Source organism: Micromesistius poutassou, assembly GCF_964030765.1.
Source record: "Micromesistius poutassou genome assembly, chromosome: 15".
Lineage (NCBI taxonomy): Eukaryota > Metazoa > Chordata > Actinopteri > Gadiformes > Gadidae > Micromesistius > Micromesistius poutassou.
The window spans coordinates 6,294,235-6,313,041 of record NC_140285.1 but is presented as its reverse complement, the minus strand read 5'-3'; the positions used below and the strand labels follow the sequence as shown (position 1 = coordinate 6,313,041).

General features: G+C 44.4%; 2 protein-coding genes across 2 annotated transcripts; one reads left to right on the top strand and one right to left on the bottom strand.

Annotated features, from left to right (window-relative positions):
- Positions 1 to 1,906: 1,906 nt before the first annotated feature.
- ribc1 (RIB43A domain with coiled-coils 1) lies at positions 1,907 to 6,359 on the bottom strand (the record flags this gene model as incomplete). Its single annotated transcript, XM_084479799.1, has 7 exons — positions 1,907 to 1,988; positions 2,297 to 2,376; positions 3,559 to 3,780; positions 4,915 to 5,033; positions 5,380 to 5,494; positions 5,851 to 6,068; positions 6,161 to 6,359. 7 exons carry the CDS (start codon positions 6,357 to 6,359, stop codon positions 1,907 to 1,909), a joined length of 1,035 nt encoding a protein of 344 aa, XP_084335925.1.
- An 835-nt stretch (positions 6,360 to 7,194) lies between these two features.
- smc1a (structural maintenance of chromosomes 1A) lies at positions 7,195 to 18,146 on the top strand. The gene is made up of 26 exons (XM_084480359.1): positions 7,195 to 7,547; positions 8,158 to 8,346; positions 8,563 to 8,675; positions 8,935 to 9,138; positions 9,294 to 9,532; positions 9,873 to 10,131; positions 10,270 to 10,410; positions 10,527 to 10,609; positions 10,845 to 10,944; positions 11,140 to 11,247; positions 11,363 to 11,548; positions 12,268 to 12,447; positions 12,729 to 12,875; positions 13,113 to 13,250; positions 13,438 to 13,554; positions 13,639 to 13,745; positions 13,844 to 13,985; positions 14,146 to 14,291; positions 14,404 to 14,557; positions 14,850 to 14,960; positions 15,175 to 15,331; positions 15,754 to 15,908; positions 16,028 to 16,179; positions 16,424 to 16,493; positions 16,636 to 16,746; positions 17,313 to 18,146. Exons 1-26 carry the CDS (start codon positions 7,439 to 7,441, stop codon positions 17,391 to 17,393), a joined length of 3,699 nt encoding a protein of 1,232 aa, XP_084336485.1. The 5' UTR covers positions 7,195 to 7,438; the 3' UTR covers positions 17,394 to 18,146.
- The last annotated feature ends 661 nt before the right edge of the window (positions 18,147 to 18,807 follow it).

Genomic DNA, 18,807 nt, shown 5'->3' with positions numbered 1-18,807 from the left:
TCTGTATCTGTCTGTGTCCTCTTTCTATGGTGTATTAAAACAATTGTTGTCTCTCTAATCAAACTTTTGTATACATGACCATCGCACAACGCATAGCCATGTAAGGAGCAGTGTTTATGTATGTGTATGGCTGAATCTCGTGGGCGCACACTTTATTTTTTATTTCTTCAACCTATTTTATTTTAATTGCTAGTTGATCATAAGAAACAGGCTTAATCATGCCCTGTTGATGTATATTTTATGTAGGCCGTTAGCATTTACATTACAAAAAGAAAAACTGAACATAGAATGTATTATTTTAAGCCTTGGTACAAATATTATTTCATGCCAAAAATGTTTTGTTTTTGTGGAAAATATGACAAAAGTAATTGTGGATCTGGAGGTATTTTGGTATGAATATAGTAAGACTGGGAAGGAGAGCTTTTAAGATATTGAATGTAAATACAACCCTTAAAGATTGTTTTGGTTGAGTTTATTTGATAATGAAATGTGCAGATTTAAAACTTGTTGAGTTTACTTTAAAATATTGCAAGTAGTTATTTTTTGTCTAGTACTGATGCTATGAATCAACTCTTTCCTTTTTTTCTGTTCTAACTAAACAAACTAGTTCATAGTTGGAGAAAAAAAGAATCAAAGACAAAAAAAAAAGTTTCTTAAATGTTTGCAAACACTCTTCGGATATAAAAAAAAGAAGGAAAAATTGTACATTTAAAATCGTCATTTAGTGATACTAGTATAAGTCGCGACTAACGCTTACATCGCATCCGCCATCCATAAACCGTTGAAGCATCGCAGTGCTGTGAGAATCTGTGGAGTCTTTGTCTGATGCAGTTATGAGGTAAAAGTACGAAGTGAGGCAGTTTTGGGAATGCCACAGGGAGTAGCTATATGCAATGTTGCTGTCTCTGCACTCGCTGCTCCAACAACAACAGCCCGCCTATACTGGCCAAGTAGTCACTTGTTGCCAGTCCCTCCAAGCAACACTCACTGGGAACGGGTGTGGGGCTTGTGACGCAGCATTGGGCTGGTTAAGAGATTTGGCCTCCTTGTTGCTGTGCAGACACACTCAGGACAGAAACTTTTAGAAAATCTATTTTCATACATTCAGGTGACGCAAAGTGATGCTAAAAGATAAAAAAAAAACACCACGTCAATATTCTATCTAGACTACCTGCTGCTAAACGTGTATTGTGTTGTTCTGTCTGTGTCCGGGCGTGTTATGTGGGCTTTCGGATGAGCATAATGAGTATACGTACGTGCGCAGATATTCACTCCACCGATACGCACTCTTTGCTTTTCATGTGCAGAGGAGGACTAGGGGTTGCTGACCTTTGCTTCTCCGTGGCCGTTACCCCCCCCCACCCCCTTGTTTTTTATACGTAAAATACCATAAAAAGAAAACCGTACAAAATAGAAATAAAAAATGAATTGCTGCGTTTAGCGAGAAACTGTAACAAAAACTAACTCAGATGGGAAAGGTTGATGAAAAGTGGGGGGTGGGACACTGGGGTCTTAATGTCCAAGATGAAAGAGTTGGGCTTCAATGTGCAGTGGGTAGAGGGGGCGGGGGGGTGTTGGGGTTGAGACAGAATTTGGAGTAGGTGGGTGGTTCACCAGGGTGGACATGTGGACGACCTATGGGGCCAATTATTATTGTATCTGCATTATGAATCAACCACTGTAACTGGATATACAATGATTACCAATAAAGTACCTGGATCAATCAGTTGCAAAAGACGAGTCCTGTTCCCTTGCCACCATTCCAGAATCCATCGCGTCATCACTTACAAACCCCAAAAATAAACTAAATCCACTTCAGATTTGCAGGAGAGGAATACACCCTTTATTTGCTGCAAATCTATAGGTATACTCAGGGGAGGGTGGAGTCTCATGTGCGCTGCAGTAATCAGCGTGAGGTGGTGTTGAACTGGTTAAAATAGTCTCCACTGGGCTTGTTGGTGTACAGCTTCTTGTCCAGATACTCCTGACTGTGGAGGACAGAAAGAAAAACACATACACATTGCTCTCATTCCATGTTGTACCCTATCTTATAATATGTTAATATAACTCAACAGATATATTCTCCTTCAAAGCACCATGTAGGCTGAATGTGTGTGTGTGTGTGTGTGTGTTATTGTGTGACTGTGTGCGTGCGTGCATGTGTGTGTGTGTGTGTGTGTGTGTGTGCGTGTGATGTGACTGTGTGTGTTCTTGTGTGCATGCATATGTGCATGGGTGCGTGTGTGTGTGCATGCATGCGTGTGTGCATGTGTGGTGTGTGTTTTTCCATCCTCACTGTGCTTGCTGCTCCCTGGCTAGCCGCATGTTGTACTGGTCCAGCTGAATCTTCCTCTCTCTCTGCAGCTCTCTCTCTTTCCTCTCCTCCTCCTCCCCCTTCCTCGCCAGACTCATCTGCTCAAGGTCCCAGGCTGCCTCCCTCGCCCTCTCAGTCTCCTGCTGCTTCTGCACGGCACCACAAAGAGAACCAGTTAAAAAGAACCAACTAAGTCTTTGACAGCACACAGTGTAATGCGACCTTCAATATTTGATTCATCATCTTAATTATAATATGAGAGGAACTTTGTGAATCCAAGACAGGAAATGAGGGGATATATCAGATTATATATACATTATCTGGTAACTCTTTACAATAAGGGTGCATTTTTAACGATTAATTTACATGCTTGGTGCGCGTGTGTGTGCGCACCCATCTGTCTAAACACACGCAAATTAAACACGTAATGCATAATGCAGTCCATGGCGATGTATATTAACAGGGGGACACATGCATATTTTGAACACAAGTCGACAACGATAATGTATACAATACTGGTAACAAACGATGTTTGTTAATGTATTGCTGCATATCATTAAATAGACCCACAGTTGCGACCATCGAGGACCGCGTCCGCATATGTTTTAAGTTGTCTTTGCCGCAATTTACATGATGAATCAGTGTTTCTGAAGTTGGAGAAGAAAACGCTATTCCATGTGTTAATTATGCCTATTATTTGGCCATAAACTGAGCCATTTGAAGTTTGAAATTCATGTGGTCATGCATCTGTCTCAGCGGAGACTGCAAACACGCTGTTAAAAATCAACTCGTCAAGTCAAAATGCGCTGGCTCTTAAAGGGGATGGGAGATGCCACTCTCATTGGTTTATTGCATGTTACACCCAAAACACACCTACGGGTTTCAGCCCAACCCATTTTAGATTTGGCGCAAAGCTAATTTATCTCGCCGTCATAATAGCAACAGCGCCATAGAACCGCCCACAAAGTACTTTGACTTTGCGCCTTGACGTCTGCTAAGTATGCTATAGGCCTACTGCATGAGAAACATTTAGAACGATATTGCGCAACAATCGGGAGATGGGGACCCCCCCGAATATTGAAGGGTATTTTGCACACTGTATATATATATACATAAATGACATTGTCACATGTTATAAAGTCCATGACAGATGCTTATAACCGTAGCATCTACAACACGAATGTCCTCATGAGTAAGTATAGTTGTCAATTGACACAATTTGGTTGCATTATGAGTAAGTGCACCTGTTTGCAGAGCCGCTGTTCCTCTCTCTCCCAATGGATAGCGCTCAGCTGCTGAGGAGTCATCCCCCGCCACCTGTCCGTCAGCACCCTGCCCTGGCCCCTGTCTGCAGCCTTGGGGCACTCGGTCAGTATGTCGGAGGTCACCATGTGGCCCATCTCTGCCAGACTCTGCCCTTCCTCCTTCCGGTGCTGCTCCCTCAGTGTCTCCGTCCGCTCTGCAGCCTGCGTGTGTGTGTGTGTGTGTAGGGGAGGAGGTCAGCATGGCTGTATCTTCTAAAGGCTAAAGGCTGATTCATACTTCTGCATTGAACAGCTGCCATAGTTCCACAGCAGGGCTCTATGTCACCTGCCTTGCCCAGAGAGGCCACCCCCATAGATTACAATATCAAAAAGCATTGGCTAGAGGTGACGGATGCCTGTAGAATGTGATTGGCTCATTCTAGATTTCTGGAGAATTTCTTCTCGCAGTGAAAAACAACACAGATCAAAGAGAGTCTCATTGAAGAAGAGGCTCACATACATATAAACGTGTACAACCCTTCATCTTCAACCTTCTTTCGAGGTCTGCACGTGCAGAACCGTGATCTCCACGGCTGACTACCAGATCCGGGCCCCGGCGCCATCATCCATCACCCCCCCTCTGTGACGGAGATGGGGGGTGACTCCAGGGTAACCTGAACTCCCGCTCTGCGGTTGACTCCACCCGTGGGTCTTGATTTGTTCGACCACGTATTGAAAGCCCTCCAGAGAGAGAGAGATGAGTATTCCACTCTGCTGCTTGTGTGTTTACGAGTGCGCCAGGGCGTGTGAGTGGGTATTAAAGAGGCCACATAATTGACATGGAAAACACCATGACCTGGAACGTTTCTAATGAAGCCTCCCACCGGAATATTCACCCAAGTGTGTTCAGGCAGGATGAAGGGGGGGGGGGGGGGGTCGTCTCAGCCTAAATGTGGGGAGGGCTTCAGAAAAGAGATGAAGACCGTGCATACATCAGAGCACTTACACCAGCCATGTTGCTTAGCACCCGCTAATGGGGTACCCCTCCCACGCAGAAAGTGTCTATGCATCATTTAACATCTTTAATTAGTCTTTCAAATCTTGGGAAAGAAAACACCTGAGCACGTCCTGTCACCATCCAAAACCCTACTGGGTGCTGCAGTGAAGAACCCATCACTATGGATGCAAATGTGTGTGTGTGTGTGTGTGTGTGCGAGAGAGAGAGAGAGAGAGTGTGTGTGTGTGTGTGTGTGTGTGTGTGTGTGTGTGTGTGTCTTTGTGAGAGTGTGTGCGTGTGCGTGTGTGTATGAGTGTGTGCATGTGCGTGCGTGCGTGCGTGTGTGTGTGTGTGTGTACCAGAGCATGATTGTAGTTGTTGAGCGCCATGCGGACAGCTCTCCTACACTCTTCTTCCAGTGCTTCGAGTTCAACAGCCCTCAGGTCTTGATGCACTAGTGTCTTCCTTACGAGTTCCTCTGAAAAAGCACACACACACACACACACACACACACACACACACACACACACACACACACACACACACTCAGACAAACAGACACACACACACACACACACACACGCAAATTGGAAATCACAAACTGAATTGTTTATCCCACACTATAGCAGAGCACTCCCCAGCCCTTTGCTCTGACACATATAACAGCTCTGTAAGATGGGCATCCATCACTGTCACCTGGGAATATGGTCTGTGCGTAGGAGTGCATCACAGTTTGTGTATGGGAGCGTGAAACAAAGGTCCATGAGTTTACAAAGGCTATGCAGTGTGAGTTCACACTACAGTGATCCCTGTGTGTAAATCACCGATACGCTTCTCCTTTGTTCGCCTTGTCTCTGCGTCCTCCTTCTGCACCTGTAACTCTCTCTCCGTCTTCGCTATCTGCTCCCGCCTCCTTTGGTTAGCTTCTACATCCTCTCCCTGGGAAACAAAAGACAAGGAAACCTAATTCTAGAGGTATTGGAATATTGTAGTTAAACTCACATGCATACGATTTGAATTCAGATTGACTTTATTGTAAATGTATGGGATTAGTAAGGCAAGTACTATTCAAACACAAATGCCATGTTAACCAAAGTCAAATTCCTTGTTTGTTTACGCAAACCTGGCCAATAAAGCTGATTCTGATTCTGATTCATGGTGCGCTATATAGGCAGGAATCACATTTAATAAAATAAAGGACAATAATTTAAAGACAATTGTAGCGAGAAATGATTGTAGAAATGAATACGGAGAAATGCTTCATTCAAGAGATCTGCCCCCCACCAAAGGCTTACCAGGAAAACTTGCATACTGGATGGCCCCAGCTCAGCCTCTGGAATCGTGAACTTGGACGCCCCCTGCTGGTAACATTTGAGATCGGCATCACGGGAATCTTCTACTCGCTGATGAGTGGCCCAATACTGAGCAAGGTCACGATTTATTGCAGAAAGGCTCTCCTCCTCTTCTCTATCTTGTTCCAGCTGCGCTCTATCTTGACTCCATCTCAGGTGCTCTGTATTTTAATTGCATTGAAGTATTTTAATATCGTTTTATTGTTTGGTTGAATTAATTGAACTCGAGTCCTCCATACAATCCCTTGTTTACCGAAAGCTTTTTCTCGTTTTCTCTCTGCGTCTCGTTGGAGTTGTCTCTCCTCCACCTGCTGGTCCAAAGTACTCAGGTCCACGCCCATCACCCGACTCCGTGTGTTGAAGATGCGGGCCTTGCGCTCAGCCTCGGCGGTTCGTCTGTGCTCCGCAGCCCTCTCTCTGGAGCCGTCCTCTGGGAGACCCATCTCGTACATTCTGCAGCACACACATGGAGAAGGGAGCTTAAAACGACCCTATTACTAACACTAACCCTATTACTTACATAAACCAAGTCATTACTAACATTGTTAACACTAAACCCAGGCCAATTCAATTTGAAAGGATATGTTTAATAGTTCTGTATGTGACTGATATTGCCTCTATTCAAAGCTGAACTAATTATGTACGTTTTACGCAGTTTTCAATTCCGCAGAAAATGTAAACATACATAATTAGTAGGTCTATAGTAGCTGCCAAAAACGTTTACATTGACTCACTGTTCAGTGTTGAGAATTTACTTTTTAGATTGGTTTCTGTCGACACTAAGTACATATCGGAACGTTTTTGAAACACTTAACACTTACTTCTGACTTTACAGTTCCAATCAATAACGCCTGAAAAGTCGACCCTTCACAATGTTCTTCTGTTAGACTTCTTCGTAACCATAGTTACATTCTGCGCATGCTTAGTTTCGCTGGTTAGTCTTGATCCAAGTTGTAAGTGTATTAAATACGTTTAAATTATTTAAGGCAATCTTTCATCATGTCGGCCTTTTATATTATGGTGTAGGCCTAGCTGTTGTAAATTAACAGTAATGCTGTTGTAAATTATTAATAATACATATGATAAGCTATTGATCTTCCAGCCGTGTCATGTTTTTAATTGCCCCAAAAAAGTCATAGGTACATATCAAATAAATAATGGATTAATGGATGAAATTCTTATATGGCAATAATGATAACCTATCATTGAAAGCCAATGTTATTTTCTCACGTGATCTCGCGAGAGATTATACAGTCACGCTTCTCGCGCGCACTAGTTCTCCTGCTGGATTCTAAAATGGCGTATTGTTGTCACAAACGTAGCGTTATATTTTTGTAATGAGATTTAAACAATGTTCGGTATATGATGAGATTTATGCATGCATCGTTTTTATTTTAGTAAAATAATCAATGTGTTTGCTTGCAGCTTCACTTGAGACGGCTTCTACGGTTACCGTCGCCAGTTGGATTTAACTACCATTTAGCTAACACTACAAGCCACTTTTCCCGCATTAACCGGAGATTGTGCAAACATGGGGCAGTTAAAATTGATAGAAATTGAAAACTTTAAATCGTACAAAGGAAGACAAATTATTGGGCCCTTTCACAAGTTCACTGCCATTATTGGACCCAATGGATCAGGTATGTTGTCAATTTGTGCTAACTAATTAAAGCTAGCGGATCCTGCTAGCTCCTATGTAGCTTGTAACTATCGTCACTGTGTTGTTGAAGATCGGATATTCATGTGTACATGTACAGTTGCACACGTATTTTACTTGGTGTATGATATAATCCCAAGTTTTGCAATTATATAACACCGAACACCTGAGTGGTTTATTTGTAATGTTAGTGTATTTGTATTATGTCCAACATGTTTAGATATCAGTAATGCGTTCCTAAAATAATGCATTTGTTGGAATTAAGCAAATAATGTATAAATTGTAGTGTACGAATTCAATGTTCTCTTCAACCAAGGTGATTGTTTTGTGATTACTTCAATCTTAACGAATTGGTAACATCACGGTGCAACAGTTAGGTGTCATCGCTACTCTTCGCATGACATGTTGAGGTCACATACACTCTGCTGGGGAAAATACAGTTAATTGTAACGTCTCCTGGTTAAATTTAGATGGCTAGATCGGTATCTTGTATATCAATTAAATGTCCTATGTTTTGCAGGATTTTCAAACGAAAAAAAAAAGTTGTGACAAATACATTTTTTATTGATCTTAATTCTTGTCTTAAACTTTAGGTAAATCCAATCTTATGGATGCCATTAGCTTCGTCTTGGCAGAGAAGACAAGCAATCTTCGTGTGAAAACATTGAAAGACCTGATCCATGGAGCTCCAGTGGGGAAGCCAGCAGCCAACAGAGCCTTTGTCAGCATGGTGTACCAGGAGGACAGTGGAGAGGAACGCACCTTCACCAGAATCATCATCGGTATGCCATGCTGTTATGTGTTTTAAATAAAGAAGTTCGACAAACATGTCCTTCTAAAGCTAGCTCTAGCTAGCTCTGTAGTTGGTTTCAGAAAATAGGACGTGCAGCACTAGAATCTTTTGTAAAAGGTTTTTATGTATGCGATTGCACGCTAAATATCAATTTAGAAATTGTTTTGTTAAATTCACCAGAGCTTTGTTCTTTAATGTGTGGTAGGTTCGTCCTCCGAGTACAGAATCAACACAAAGGTTGTGAACCTGGCGGAGTACAGTGAGGAGCTAGAGAAACTGGGCATCCTCATCAAGGCTCGCAACTTCTTGGTTTTCCAGGTAAGACCTAGCTTGCAATGTACAAACACAGATCCCAGGGGTTCACAGAAAATAGGTATTGTTTATTATTAGTCAACACAGTATGAAGACTGTTAAAAAAAAAAGAGTTTCAGTGCTGATGTTTTTTGAGCAATGCATATTATTACTAACAACAGTTATGAGAAGTATTGTTCATTTGGACACTGACTACAAGGCTTTAATACAGACCAACGTCCTATAGAGACATGGTAACAGCCTTGGGGTTTTATCTCTTTTCCAGGGAGCGGTGGAGTCCATCGCAATGAAGAACCCCAAGGAGCGGACAGCTCTGTTTGAGGAGATCTCCCGCTCCGGGGATCTGGCCCAGGAGTACGACCGCAGGAAGAAGGAGATGGTGAAAGCAGAGGAGGACACTCAGTTTAACTACCATCGCAAGAAGAACATTGCAGCAGAGCGCAAGGAGGCCAAACAAGAGAAAGAGGAGGTGCGTTGGGCCTGATTTTTCTAGTGGGCATTATTTAGAGGCTACATATGCCTCTATGCCTCTCACAACAAATAAAATATGGTGGGCTGCTCCAGAATTTCACTAGTTCACCTGTACTACTTGATATAATATCGCATCTCCCTCCCTCTCTCCAGGCTGAGCGGTACCAGAGGCTGAAGGACGAGGTGGTGAGGGCCCACGTGCAGATGCAGCTCTTCAAGCTCTACCACAACGAGACGGAGATCGAGAAGCTCAACAAGGAGCTGTCCCATCGCAACAAGGAGATCGACAAGGACCGCAAGAAGATGGACCACGTGGAGGAAGAGCTGAAGGAGAAGAAGAAGGAGCTGGGCCGCCTGATGCGGGAGCAGCAGACGGTGGAGAAGGAGATCAAGTGAGTCACTGGGATGGAGATCGTTGCGCTCCTCTTGCCCTGGGTTTAGTTTCCGTAACAGGGCAAAGAAGAAGCACTGTCAACTTTGTGTCTCGGCCGACTGCAAAATCCACTTGTTTCTTGCTTTTTAAATTCAAATACATCCAGTTGTGTATATGTAAATGACATTAATGACATGGATCTTTGAAAAAAAATTCACTGCAAAGCGCCCCCTTGATAAGCTTGTTTGTAAAGCAAGTAAAAGTAACAAAATACTGTAGATTTACTTTGATAATCAATGTTGGATTGAAAGTATCCCATGGACCAAAATTAACCTCCGACCCCTTGCTCCCCCTCACAGGGAGAAGGACTCAGAGCTTAACCAGAAGCGGCCCCAGTACATCAAGGCCAAGGAGAACACCTCCCACAAGATCAAGAAGCAAGAGGCGGCCCGCAAGTCCCTGCAGAACGCCCAGAAGATGTACAAGAAGCGCAAAGGGGACATGGACGAGCTGGACAAGGAGATGAAGGCCGTGGAGCTGACTAAGCAGGAGTTTGAGGAGCGCATGGAGGAGGAGGCGCAGAGCCAGGGGCAGGACCTCACCTTGGAGGAGAACCAGGTACATTTATGAATGGGTCATTAAACCCATTAAGAACTTTTGCAGTAATAATAGACGGCTGCATATTAGGTTGTCTTGTTTGGAAGGTTGCAGGCCTTTATTCCAGGACAAGTGGTAACGTTGATATGAATTCCTCAGGTCAAACAGTACCACCGCCTGAAGGAAGAGGCCAGCAAGCGGGCCGCCACCCTGGCCCAGGAGCTGGAGAAGTTCAACCGCGACCAAAAGGCTGACCAGGACCGTCTGGATCTGGAGGAGAGAAAGAAAGTGGAGACAGAGGTATGTGAGCTCAGGAGGTTGATGAGTTTGAAACAATTTCTATGTGTGTGTTCCCTACCAATAAGAGAGTTTGTTTAAAATGCCAGGGTCCAAGTTTCAACTTTTTCCCGTTTTAGGCCAAGATAAAGCAGAAGATCCGTGAAATTGAGGAAAACCAGAAGCGTATTGAGAAGCTGGAGGACTATATCAACACCAGCAGGTACCTGATCCCTTCCTTTGCTGTAATAAACCCATACTGTATTTTGTAAGGGGTGGGCCATGTTGGTAATGGATAAGTGTAAATGTAAATCAGTGGTATTCTGAGAATCCACCTAATGCAAACATTGTAAGCATCACCCAAATAAGTAATATTATAACATGGCAATATTGAAGAAAAGTCAAATCAAATGAGTATATTCTCATCCTGTATCTGTGCTCCTCATTGTTCATCACAGGCAGTCCCTGGATGAGCAGAAGCGCATGGAGGAGGAGCTGACGGAGGAGGTGGAGGGTGCCAAGAGGAGAATCGACGAGATCAACACAGAGCTGAACCAAGTAGGGCACCCCACACAGGGCAGATCTAAACCCTGTGATTGTGTTGCGTCTTCTGAAACAAACATCTATCCAAAATAAAACGATACATACATAAATAAATATATATGGCTCATATTCATATAGGTGTATAAGGGCCATTGCTTGCTGGTAAACTCTGCTTAGCATCTCACAACCACCCCTCTTACGACCGCGTAGGTCATGGAGCAGCTGGGGGACGCCAGGATCGACCGGCAGGAGAACAGCCGCCAGCAACGCAAAGCTGAGATCATGGAAAGCATCAAGAGGCTGTACCCTGGCTCCGTGGTACGGCAGCACCCGCCCCTTCACCAGGCCAACCATGCCTCCTCCCTTTGAAGTGTATCATCAACCGCTGCCTGAATTCACACTGTTCCCGTCTTCTGTGTGTTTCTCTGTGAAGTACGGCCGTCTGATCGACCTGTGCCAGCCCACGCAGAAGAAGTACCAGATCGCCGTCACCAAGGTGCTGGGGAAGAACATGGACGCCATCATCGTGGACTCTGAGAAGACAGGGAGGGACTGCATCCAGTACATCAAGGAGCAGAGAGGGGAGCCCGAGACCTTCCTTCCCCTCGACTACCTGGAGGTAACGTTTGCTGTTGGGTTGAGGATAGTTTGGTGGCCAGAGTGCAAATGTAGTACATAAGTAAATGGTGGTTCAAGTCTAATTGTCAAATGCGTTTCCAATGATAGTTGATCATTCCTAAAACTCGTACATAGATGCTATGGCTGCATGATATAGAAGTTTCAGCAATAGTCACAAATAGCCATGTGAAAGACATTAATTCATGCAACTTTTTTTGCTGCATGATACAAAAGGAAACTTGCAAGGTTCTCATTTTCCGAAGAAGAAAGGTCTGATGTTCTGATCCTTTGACTTGCACTTAGAAGTAAATAAAAGAAAACCAAAGGTAATAAAAAAACGATAATGTTCATTTGACGGTTTATCACAGGTTGCTTTAAAAACAATCTTCCCAGGGCGCTCGTGAACCACAAACTATCAACCAGGAATAAATCAATAATGTTAACATATCGAGCTACACAGACATTGCAGTTAAGGAATGCGAGATGTTTGTGTTCCTTGAGGCCATATATATGCATACAAGATAAATTTGCCTGAACTTTAGTGCGCAAGGCAGAGTGCAGCTTTACTTAGTTATGCGTTACGTAGTAATGTGTACACTTTTTTCATAATAACCCTAATAGATACATAAACCAATCAGTCTAAAATGAAAATAACTTTCTTGCATTTAACTCAAGTGGTTTCTTGAACATGTAACCAAACATGTGTGCCCCCCCCCACAGGTGAAGCCCACTGACGAGAAGCTGAGGGAGCTCCGCGGGGCCAAGCTGGTGATAGACGTCATCCGCTACGAGCCCCCGCACATCAAGAAGGCCTTGCAGTACGCCTGCGGCAACGCGCTGGTCTGTGACAACGTGGAGGATGCCCGCAGGATCGCCTTCGGAGGGCCATACCGACACAAGGTCACACAATGAACATGATCATACACTGAGCATGATCACACACTGAGCATGATCATACACTGAGCGTGATGGCACGAAAAATACATGATCTGTAACAGCTTTTCAATACCACTCCTTGGGAAGTGGGGGTTTTGTACTACGTTTTGTGATACCTCCCATAGTACACTGCTAATGCAATTACTAATTGCAACCATCAACTATTTAGTTATTTAACCAAAGGGATTAATTCGATAGAACCTAGCGTCTCACAATATGTTTTCTGTGTTTCTTGGTGTGTCCAGACGGTGGCGCTGGACGGCACCCTGTTCCAGAAGTCCGGTGTGATCTCTGGAGGAGCCAGTGACCTGAAGGCCAAGGCCCGGCGCTGGGACGAGAAGGCTGTGGACAAGCTCAAGGACAAGAAGGAGAAGCTCACAGAGGAGCTCAAGGTAACTAGAGAGGCCTTTCTGACGGTCATCATGGACAAAGACATCCAGAACCATCACACAGATGGGTTTCATATCCCTCATATCCCAGTTAACATGAACCCTTTTCCCACAACTCTCTCACGTCCTTTGGTCCTAGCCACACTTTCCTCTGCATATTGGGGACCTAAACCTAACACCAATTGTGTCCTTTTAAGAAGTAGTTGAAGTTGACCCTCCGCATTATCTGTGTTTTTGTAGGAGCAAATGAAGGCCAAGAGGAAGGAGGCGGAGCTGCGTCAGGTGCAGTCCCAGGCCCACGGTCTGCAGATGAGACTCAAGTACTCCCAGAGCGACCTGGAGCAGACCAAGACCCGCCACCTGTCCCTCAACATGCAGGTAGGCCGGCCTCAATGTACTATCCTACCAGCATTGTATTAGATCTACATTGTGAATTGGCTCATATTTCACAGTTAGTTTTTTTTACTTGGTCATGTATCACTTAAATTTTTTGTAGGGAATATAATTTACGACAATCTAAAATGTAACTAATTAATCAACTTTTTTCGCCCTTTGTGTTGTGCAGGAGAAGTCCAAGCTGGAAAGTGAGCTTGCCAACTTCGGGCCACGGATCAACGACATCAAGAGGATCATCACGTCCCGCGAGAAGGAGATCACAGACCTGAGGGACCGCATGAACCTGGTGAGCACCACAACCGAGCTAGCTCAGTTTCTGAGCCTCTTCCTGCATCGTTGGCCCTGACACAGCCATGGCTCTGCTCCCCAGGTGGAAGACGAGGTGTTTGTGGAGTTCTGCAAGGAGATCGGCGTGAGGAACATCCGAGAGTTCGAGGAGGAGAAGGTGAAGAGGCAGAACGAGATAGCCAAGAAACGGTGAGTCTCGATGGCGATTGAGCCCTTGGGTCGGCCCCACTTTCTGTCAACTCCTCCCGGCGCTAAACGTCTGCATGTGCCCCTGACTGTGTGTTCAGGCTGGAGTTTGAGACCCAGAAGACTCGACTGGGGATCCAGGTGGACTACGAGAAGAACCAGCTGAAGGAGGACCAGGAGAAGGTGATGATGTGGGAGCAGACCGTCAAGAAGGATGAGGCCGAGATCGAAAGGCTCAAGAAGGTAAAGGCATCCGTTTTACAACTTCACACTTGTTATGTCATCTTCCCTGGGTTTAAGTTCAGCTCTCTTACTAGTGGATCGCTTACTTTGGATCTTCTCTGTGGTCACACATTTACCAGTGGTCATTTATTTATTATTTGTCATTCCACGCTGGCTGTAGGAGGAGCACCGGCACATGAAGATCATCGACGAGACCATGGCCCAGCTGCAGGACCTCAAGAACACCCACCTCACCAAGAAGTCTGAAGTCAACGACAAGAACCACGAGATGGAGGAGATCCGCAAGAAGCTCGGCGGGGCCAACAAGTCAGTGGCTCCAGAATAATTCAAACTTCTGAAATTTTCTGCTGTAAAGAAGTAAAATAGCCATGTTTCAATTGTAATAACTGACGTACGTTTTGACGGCTGCCCTCCGCAGGGAGCTGACCCAGCTGCAGAAGGAGGTGACGGCCATCGAGACGAAGCTGGAGCAGAAGCGCAGCGACCGCCACAACCTGCTGCAGGCCTGCAAGATGCAGGACATCAAGCTGCCCCTCCGCTCAGGAACCATGGACGACATCAGCCAGGGAGAGGTGAGCCCCGCTGGTTGGCGTTTACCACTGCTGATATTGCTATTGCCCTGTTTACTTCCCTGATATCAAGGACATTATGAGGCACCTTGGGGGGGGGGGGGAGAACATGTGTTAAACATTGTCCAATGTGTAAACAAGACTCATCTGAAGTACTTTTCATGGATTTAATTGTTTGTGTTACGTCTGTCTACCTTATATGTCTCTTTGAATATTTATTTTTTGATGGGTTTTATGAAACTAAACTAAATAAGTGTCTGTTCTCTTAACGTTTGACGGTTTTGTGCTCCACTAGGGGAGTCAGCAGCCCGAGGAGCCCAGCAACAGCCAGAAAGCCTCCAGTACGGTCCTGGCTAAAGAAGCCCTCATTGAGATTGACTACAGCAACCTGTCTGAGGACCTCAAGGTAACTCAGGCGGCTTGGCACTCACACAACCATACCTACTTATAAATAGACATCATTGCATAATTGTGTGTGTGTGTGTGTGTGTGTGTGTGTGTGTGTGTGTGTGTGTGTGTGTGTGTGTGTGTGTGTGATACGCAGTATTTGTGGTACGCTCTGTACCCGACTGGGTGTTTTTAACGTAGTCCCACCACCACTGACCCTGTCCCCCCACCAGGACACCCTCTCTGAGGACGAGCTGAAGGGGGAGATGAACACGCTGCAGCAGCGGCTCAACGAGCAGCAGAGCATCCTGCAGAGGATCAGCGCGCCCAACATGAAGGCCATGGAGAAGCTGGAGAGCGTGCGTGACAAGTTCCAGGAGACCAGCGATGGTGAGATGAATGCGGCCGGGCCGGGGTGGTTATTCTGTTTGTGTTGATGGACATGCCTGTTTTTAAAAGCAGCTTTTTTTTTTTTACCTGAGAGGTTTGGATGCATGGTTGGATGCATGCTCGTTCATGTAAATCAGAGGAAGGGTCTGTAATGAGGGCAGAAATTGGAAAATAGGACTTGACGGTTGTAATTATTGTATGCATGTATTGCGTATCTTTTCTTATTATCTTTTAAATGTAGTTTGGGTTGTGATTTAACATTTACAAAAAAATTGTCCTAAACATTTCTCAATTCAAGATATTTTAATATTCATCGACTGACTGTCAGACTGTGTTCACTCATCTCCATTTACACAGTTCTACTATTTGTAGATGGCTGATGGTGCAGCCCAGCCCGACTCACCGGCTCCCTTGTGTTTCAGAGTTTGAGGCGGCCCGTAAGAGAGCCAAGAAGGCCAAGCAGGCCTTCGAGCAGATCAAGAAGGAGCGGTACGACCGCTTCAACGCCTGCTTCGAGTCGGTGGCCACCAACATTGACGAGATCTACAAGGCTCTATCACGCAACAGCAGTGCCCAGGTCAGCACTGAGGACCAAGTGTCCCGCCGGTTTAGCCGTCACACCGGACCAACACAATTTACTCACTCACCGCGGAGGGCTGGGCATTTGTAGTCACTCCATTGTGGCCCCTTTGCTAGGCTTTCCTCGGCCCAGAGAACCCGGAGGAGCCCTACCTGGACGGCATCAACTATAACTGCGTGGCCCCGGGGAAGAGGTTCAGGCCCATGGACAACCTGTCCGGAGGGGAGAAGACGGTGGCCGCCCTGGCCCTACTCTTCGCCATCCACAGGTACAGCCACAGGAAGTGGTCCTGTCCTAATGCCCTTATTAGTGAAGTCGTTTAGAGTTATTTTTTAGTGATTTATCATTTATTTGTATTACTATGTGATTGCTATTTTACTTAGTTTCGACTTCATTGAAACGATCGCAATGAATCACTGACCTCCTAACTAGACAGGGGTGTAGTTTATGTGTTTGTTGATCTCTTGTCTTACGTCATCTCACTAACTTACTAACCTTCATCGCTATGTCAGCTACAAACCTGCACCCTTCTTCGTCCTGGATGAGATCGACGCTGCTCTGGACAACACCAACATCGGCAAGGTGGGTGGAATGCAATCAATAGTTAAATCCGATATGAAACAGATATTCAGTATTCAGATGTACGTTCAGATGTTCAACATGGTTGAACATCTGGTGATGTTCAACCAGAACTGATCAGACGGTGCGTCTCCGTTCTGGTTAGGTGGCCAACTACATCAAGGACCAGTCGGTGATGAACTTCCAGGCCGTGGTCATCTCGCTGAAGGAGGAGTTCTACACCAAGGCCGACTCCCTCATCGGAGTCTACCCAGAGGTGAGCATCTTCACTCTGACATTTGGTGTTGACGTTGCCCAAGGACGTCACTTTGTGTGTATGTCCCACTTAAATGCCCGACATACATGCCTCACAGGGTTGACATTTAAAAAGGGTTATTTATTCTGAAAGAGTAAAAACACAAGGGATTAGGATTTAGGTAGGTTGAGTTTAAGGTGGACCTGCTGCCTTCAGGGTTGAGTTGAGATTCACCAACGCCACGTTTCTTTATTACCAACCTCCAACTGAAGATACCACTAATATTCACAATTATCTCAATATACAACAATCCCAATAAAATAATCTCAAAGTAATAAAACCATCACAGGGTTAAGTTCAGGCTGACTTTCGTGGCTTTATTCATCGTTACCAACTGAAGAAACCAGGCAGATTCAAGGTCTGGATGAAATGCTCCGCTTGCCGTAAACAAGAATGAGATTGTCAGGGGAAGTAGTGCTACAAAAAGCTATAGAAAGATGATATGATGGCTTAGCAGAAACGACACGCCCCCTGTTCACTAGATGCAAAAACTTTTTTTTATTTTCTGTTCCCTCTGTCATCTGCAGCAAGGGGATTGCGTCATCAGCAAAGTCCTGACCTTTGACCTGTCTCAGTACCCTGACGCCAATCCAAACCCCAACGAATAGGACAACACAGCTGTTTGAGGTGTCAATCTGCCACTGGATTGCTCATGTAATCACTTAAGTATTTGCTAGATTGTAATGTCACTTGTTTAATGTTTTTAGGTTTAGTTTGTTTTGTTTTTATTTCTTCAGCGGGAGGGAGTGCTTTATCGAGGATGGACTGGGGAGGGGGTGTGTTCTTTTATAGACAGTTTCAAACTGAATGTGCATTTATACAAGGCTGCGCTTTATACGTTGATAGCGATAGGTCCACACAAGGCTTTCCCCCCATTGAAAGTACAATAATGGAAGTTCAATAATTGTAAATCTTGTGTGAAGCTGTTAACTATTGTTTTTTTTTATATCATGTACTGCTTGTATGTTAAATGCTAATAGAAACGTGTTTTCCCTTCAGATCCTTTTGTAATAATCAAGCTCCTCTTTTCAAGTGTATCATTTGAAGCCCTGGTCAACCTCCGTCTCGTGTAGCTGACACGAATCTGTACTTCTTTATCACTCCTTCTACTTCAACTCCCTTTGTTTGTACTGGATCAGGAAGAACCTTTTGGTTAACGTTCCGGTTAAGTTGTAAACTTTTTAAAACCCCTCATCTGCGAACATACAGACGAGTTGAGCGAGTTCTCAATGTCACTGATATGAGGCAGTGAGCTGAATGGGCCAAACGGTAAACATCACTTTTAATGTAATAGGCTGGAACGTCCTGTTATGTGTCTCTTTACTAACTGTATGGATTTCTTTTGCTTAATAAATACATTTCGAAATATTTTCAATTCACGTTTGACAGATATTCATTTTTTTTATCCAAAAGGGTCAGTCTGAAAGCACTTGGATCCTTTTCTTTTCAAATTAAAATTAGGCAAATGAAGGCTAAGACGAGCTTAATCAAAGACCAAACACGTAAACCACAGAAAAATGAAGACCAAGTGAGACAATCTTTTTTAATAGATTTTAACATTTCCTTGTACAATCTGTACATAACAATAAAGTCAACAATTTGCTCATCAATTTTGAATCAATTGCAAATAATGAAATGCATACAAAAACTTAAGGAAAATATAAGTTATAGAAGTTATATATTTATAGAGGAAGGGCATGAGAACAGATGCTATAGCCCATATAGATCTGTAAAATACATATTTAAAATTATGAAATCAGAATGTACAACAAGGCTTATCATACAGTCTCTTGATGCATAGCCTATCTGTGTTTAGAGCAGTGAACAGCAGTGGCCTGTGGAAACAGTTCAGGAGTGGCGGTTACCTAAGTATGGCGAAATGAAAGTCATAGACACCCTCAATTTTGAAAAAGCGAGAAAGTCGGAAAAGCATTTTTTTTTAACGAATACAAAAAAGTAGTCCCTCCTGGCTGCCTGCAAAGTGTACGGCGGTTGCTATGCAACACACTGTAGCGTCCTTCA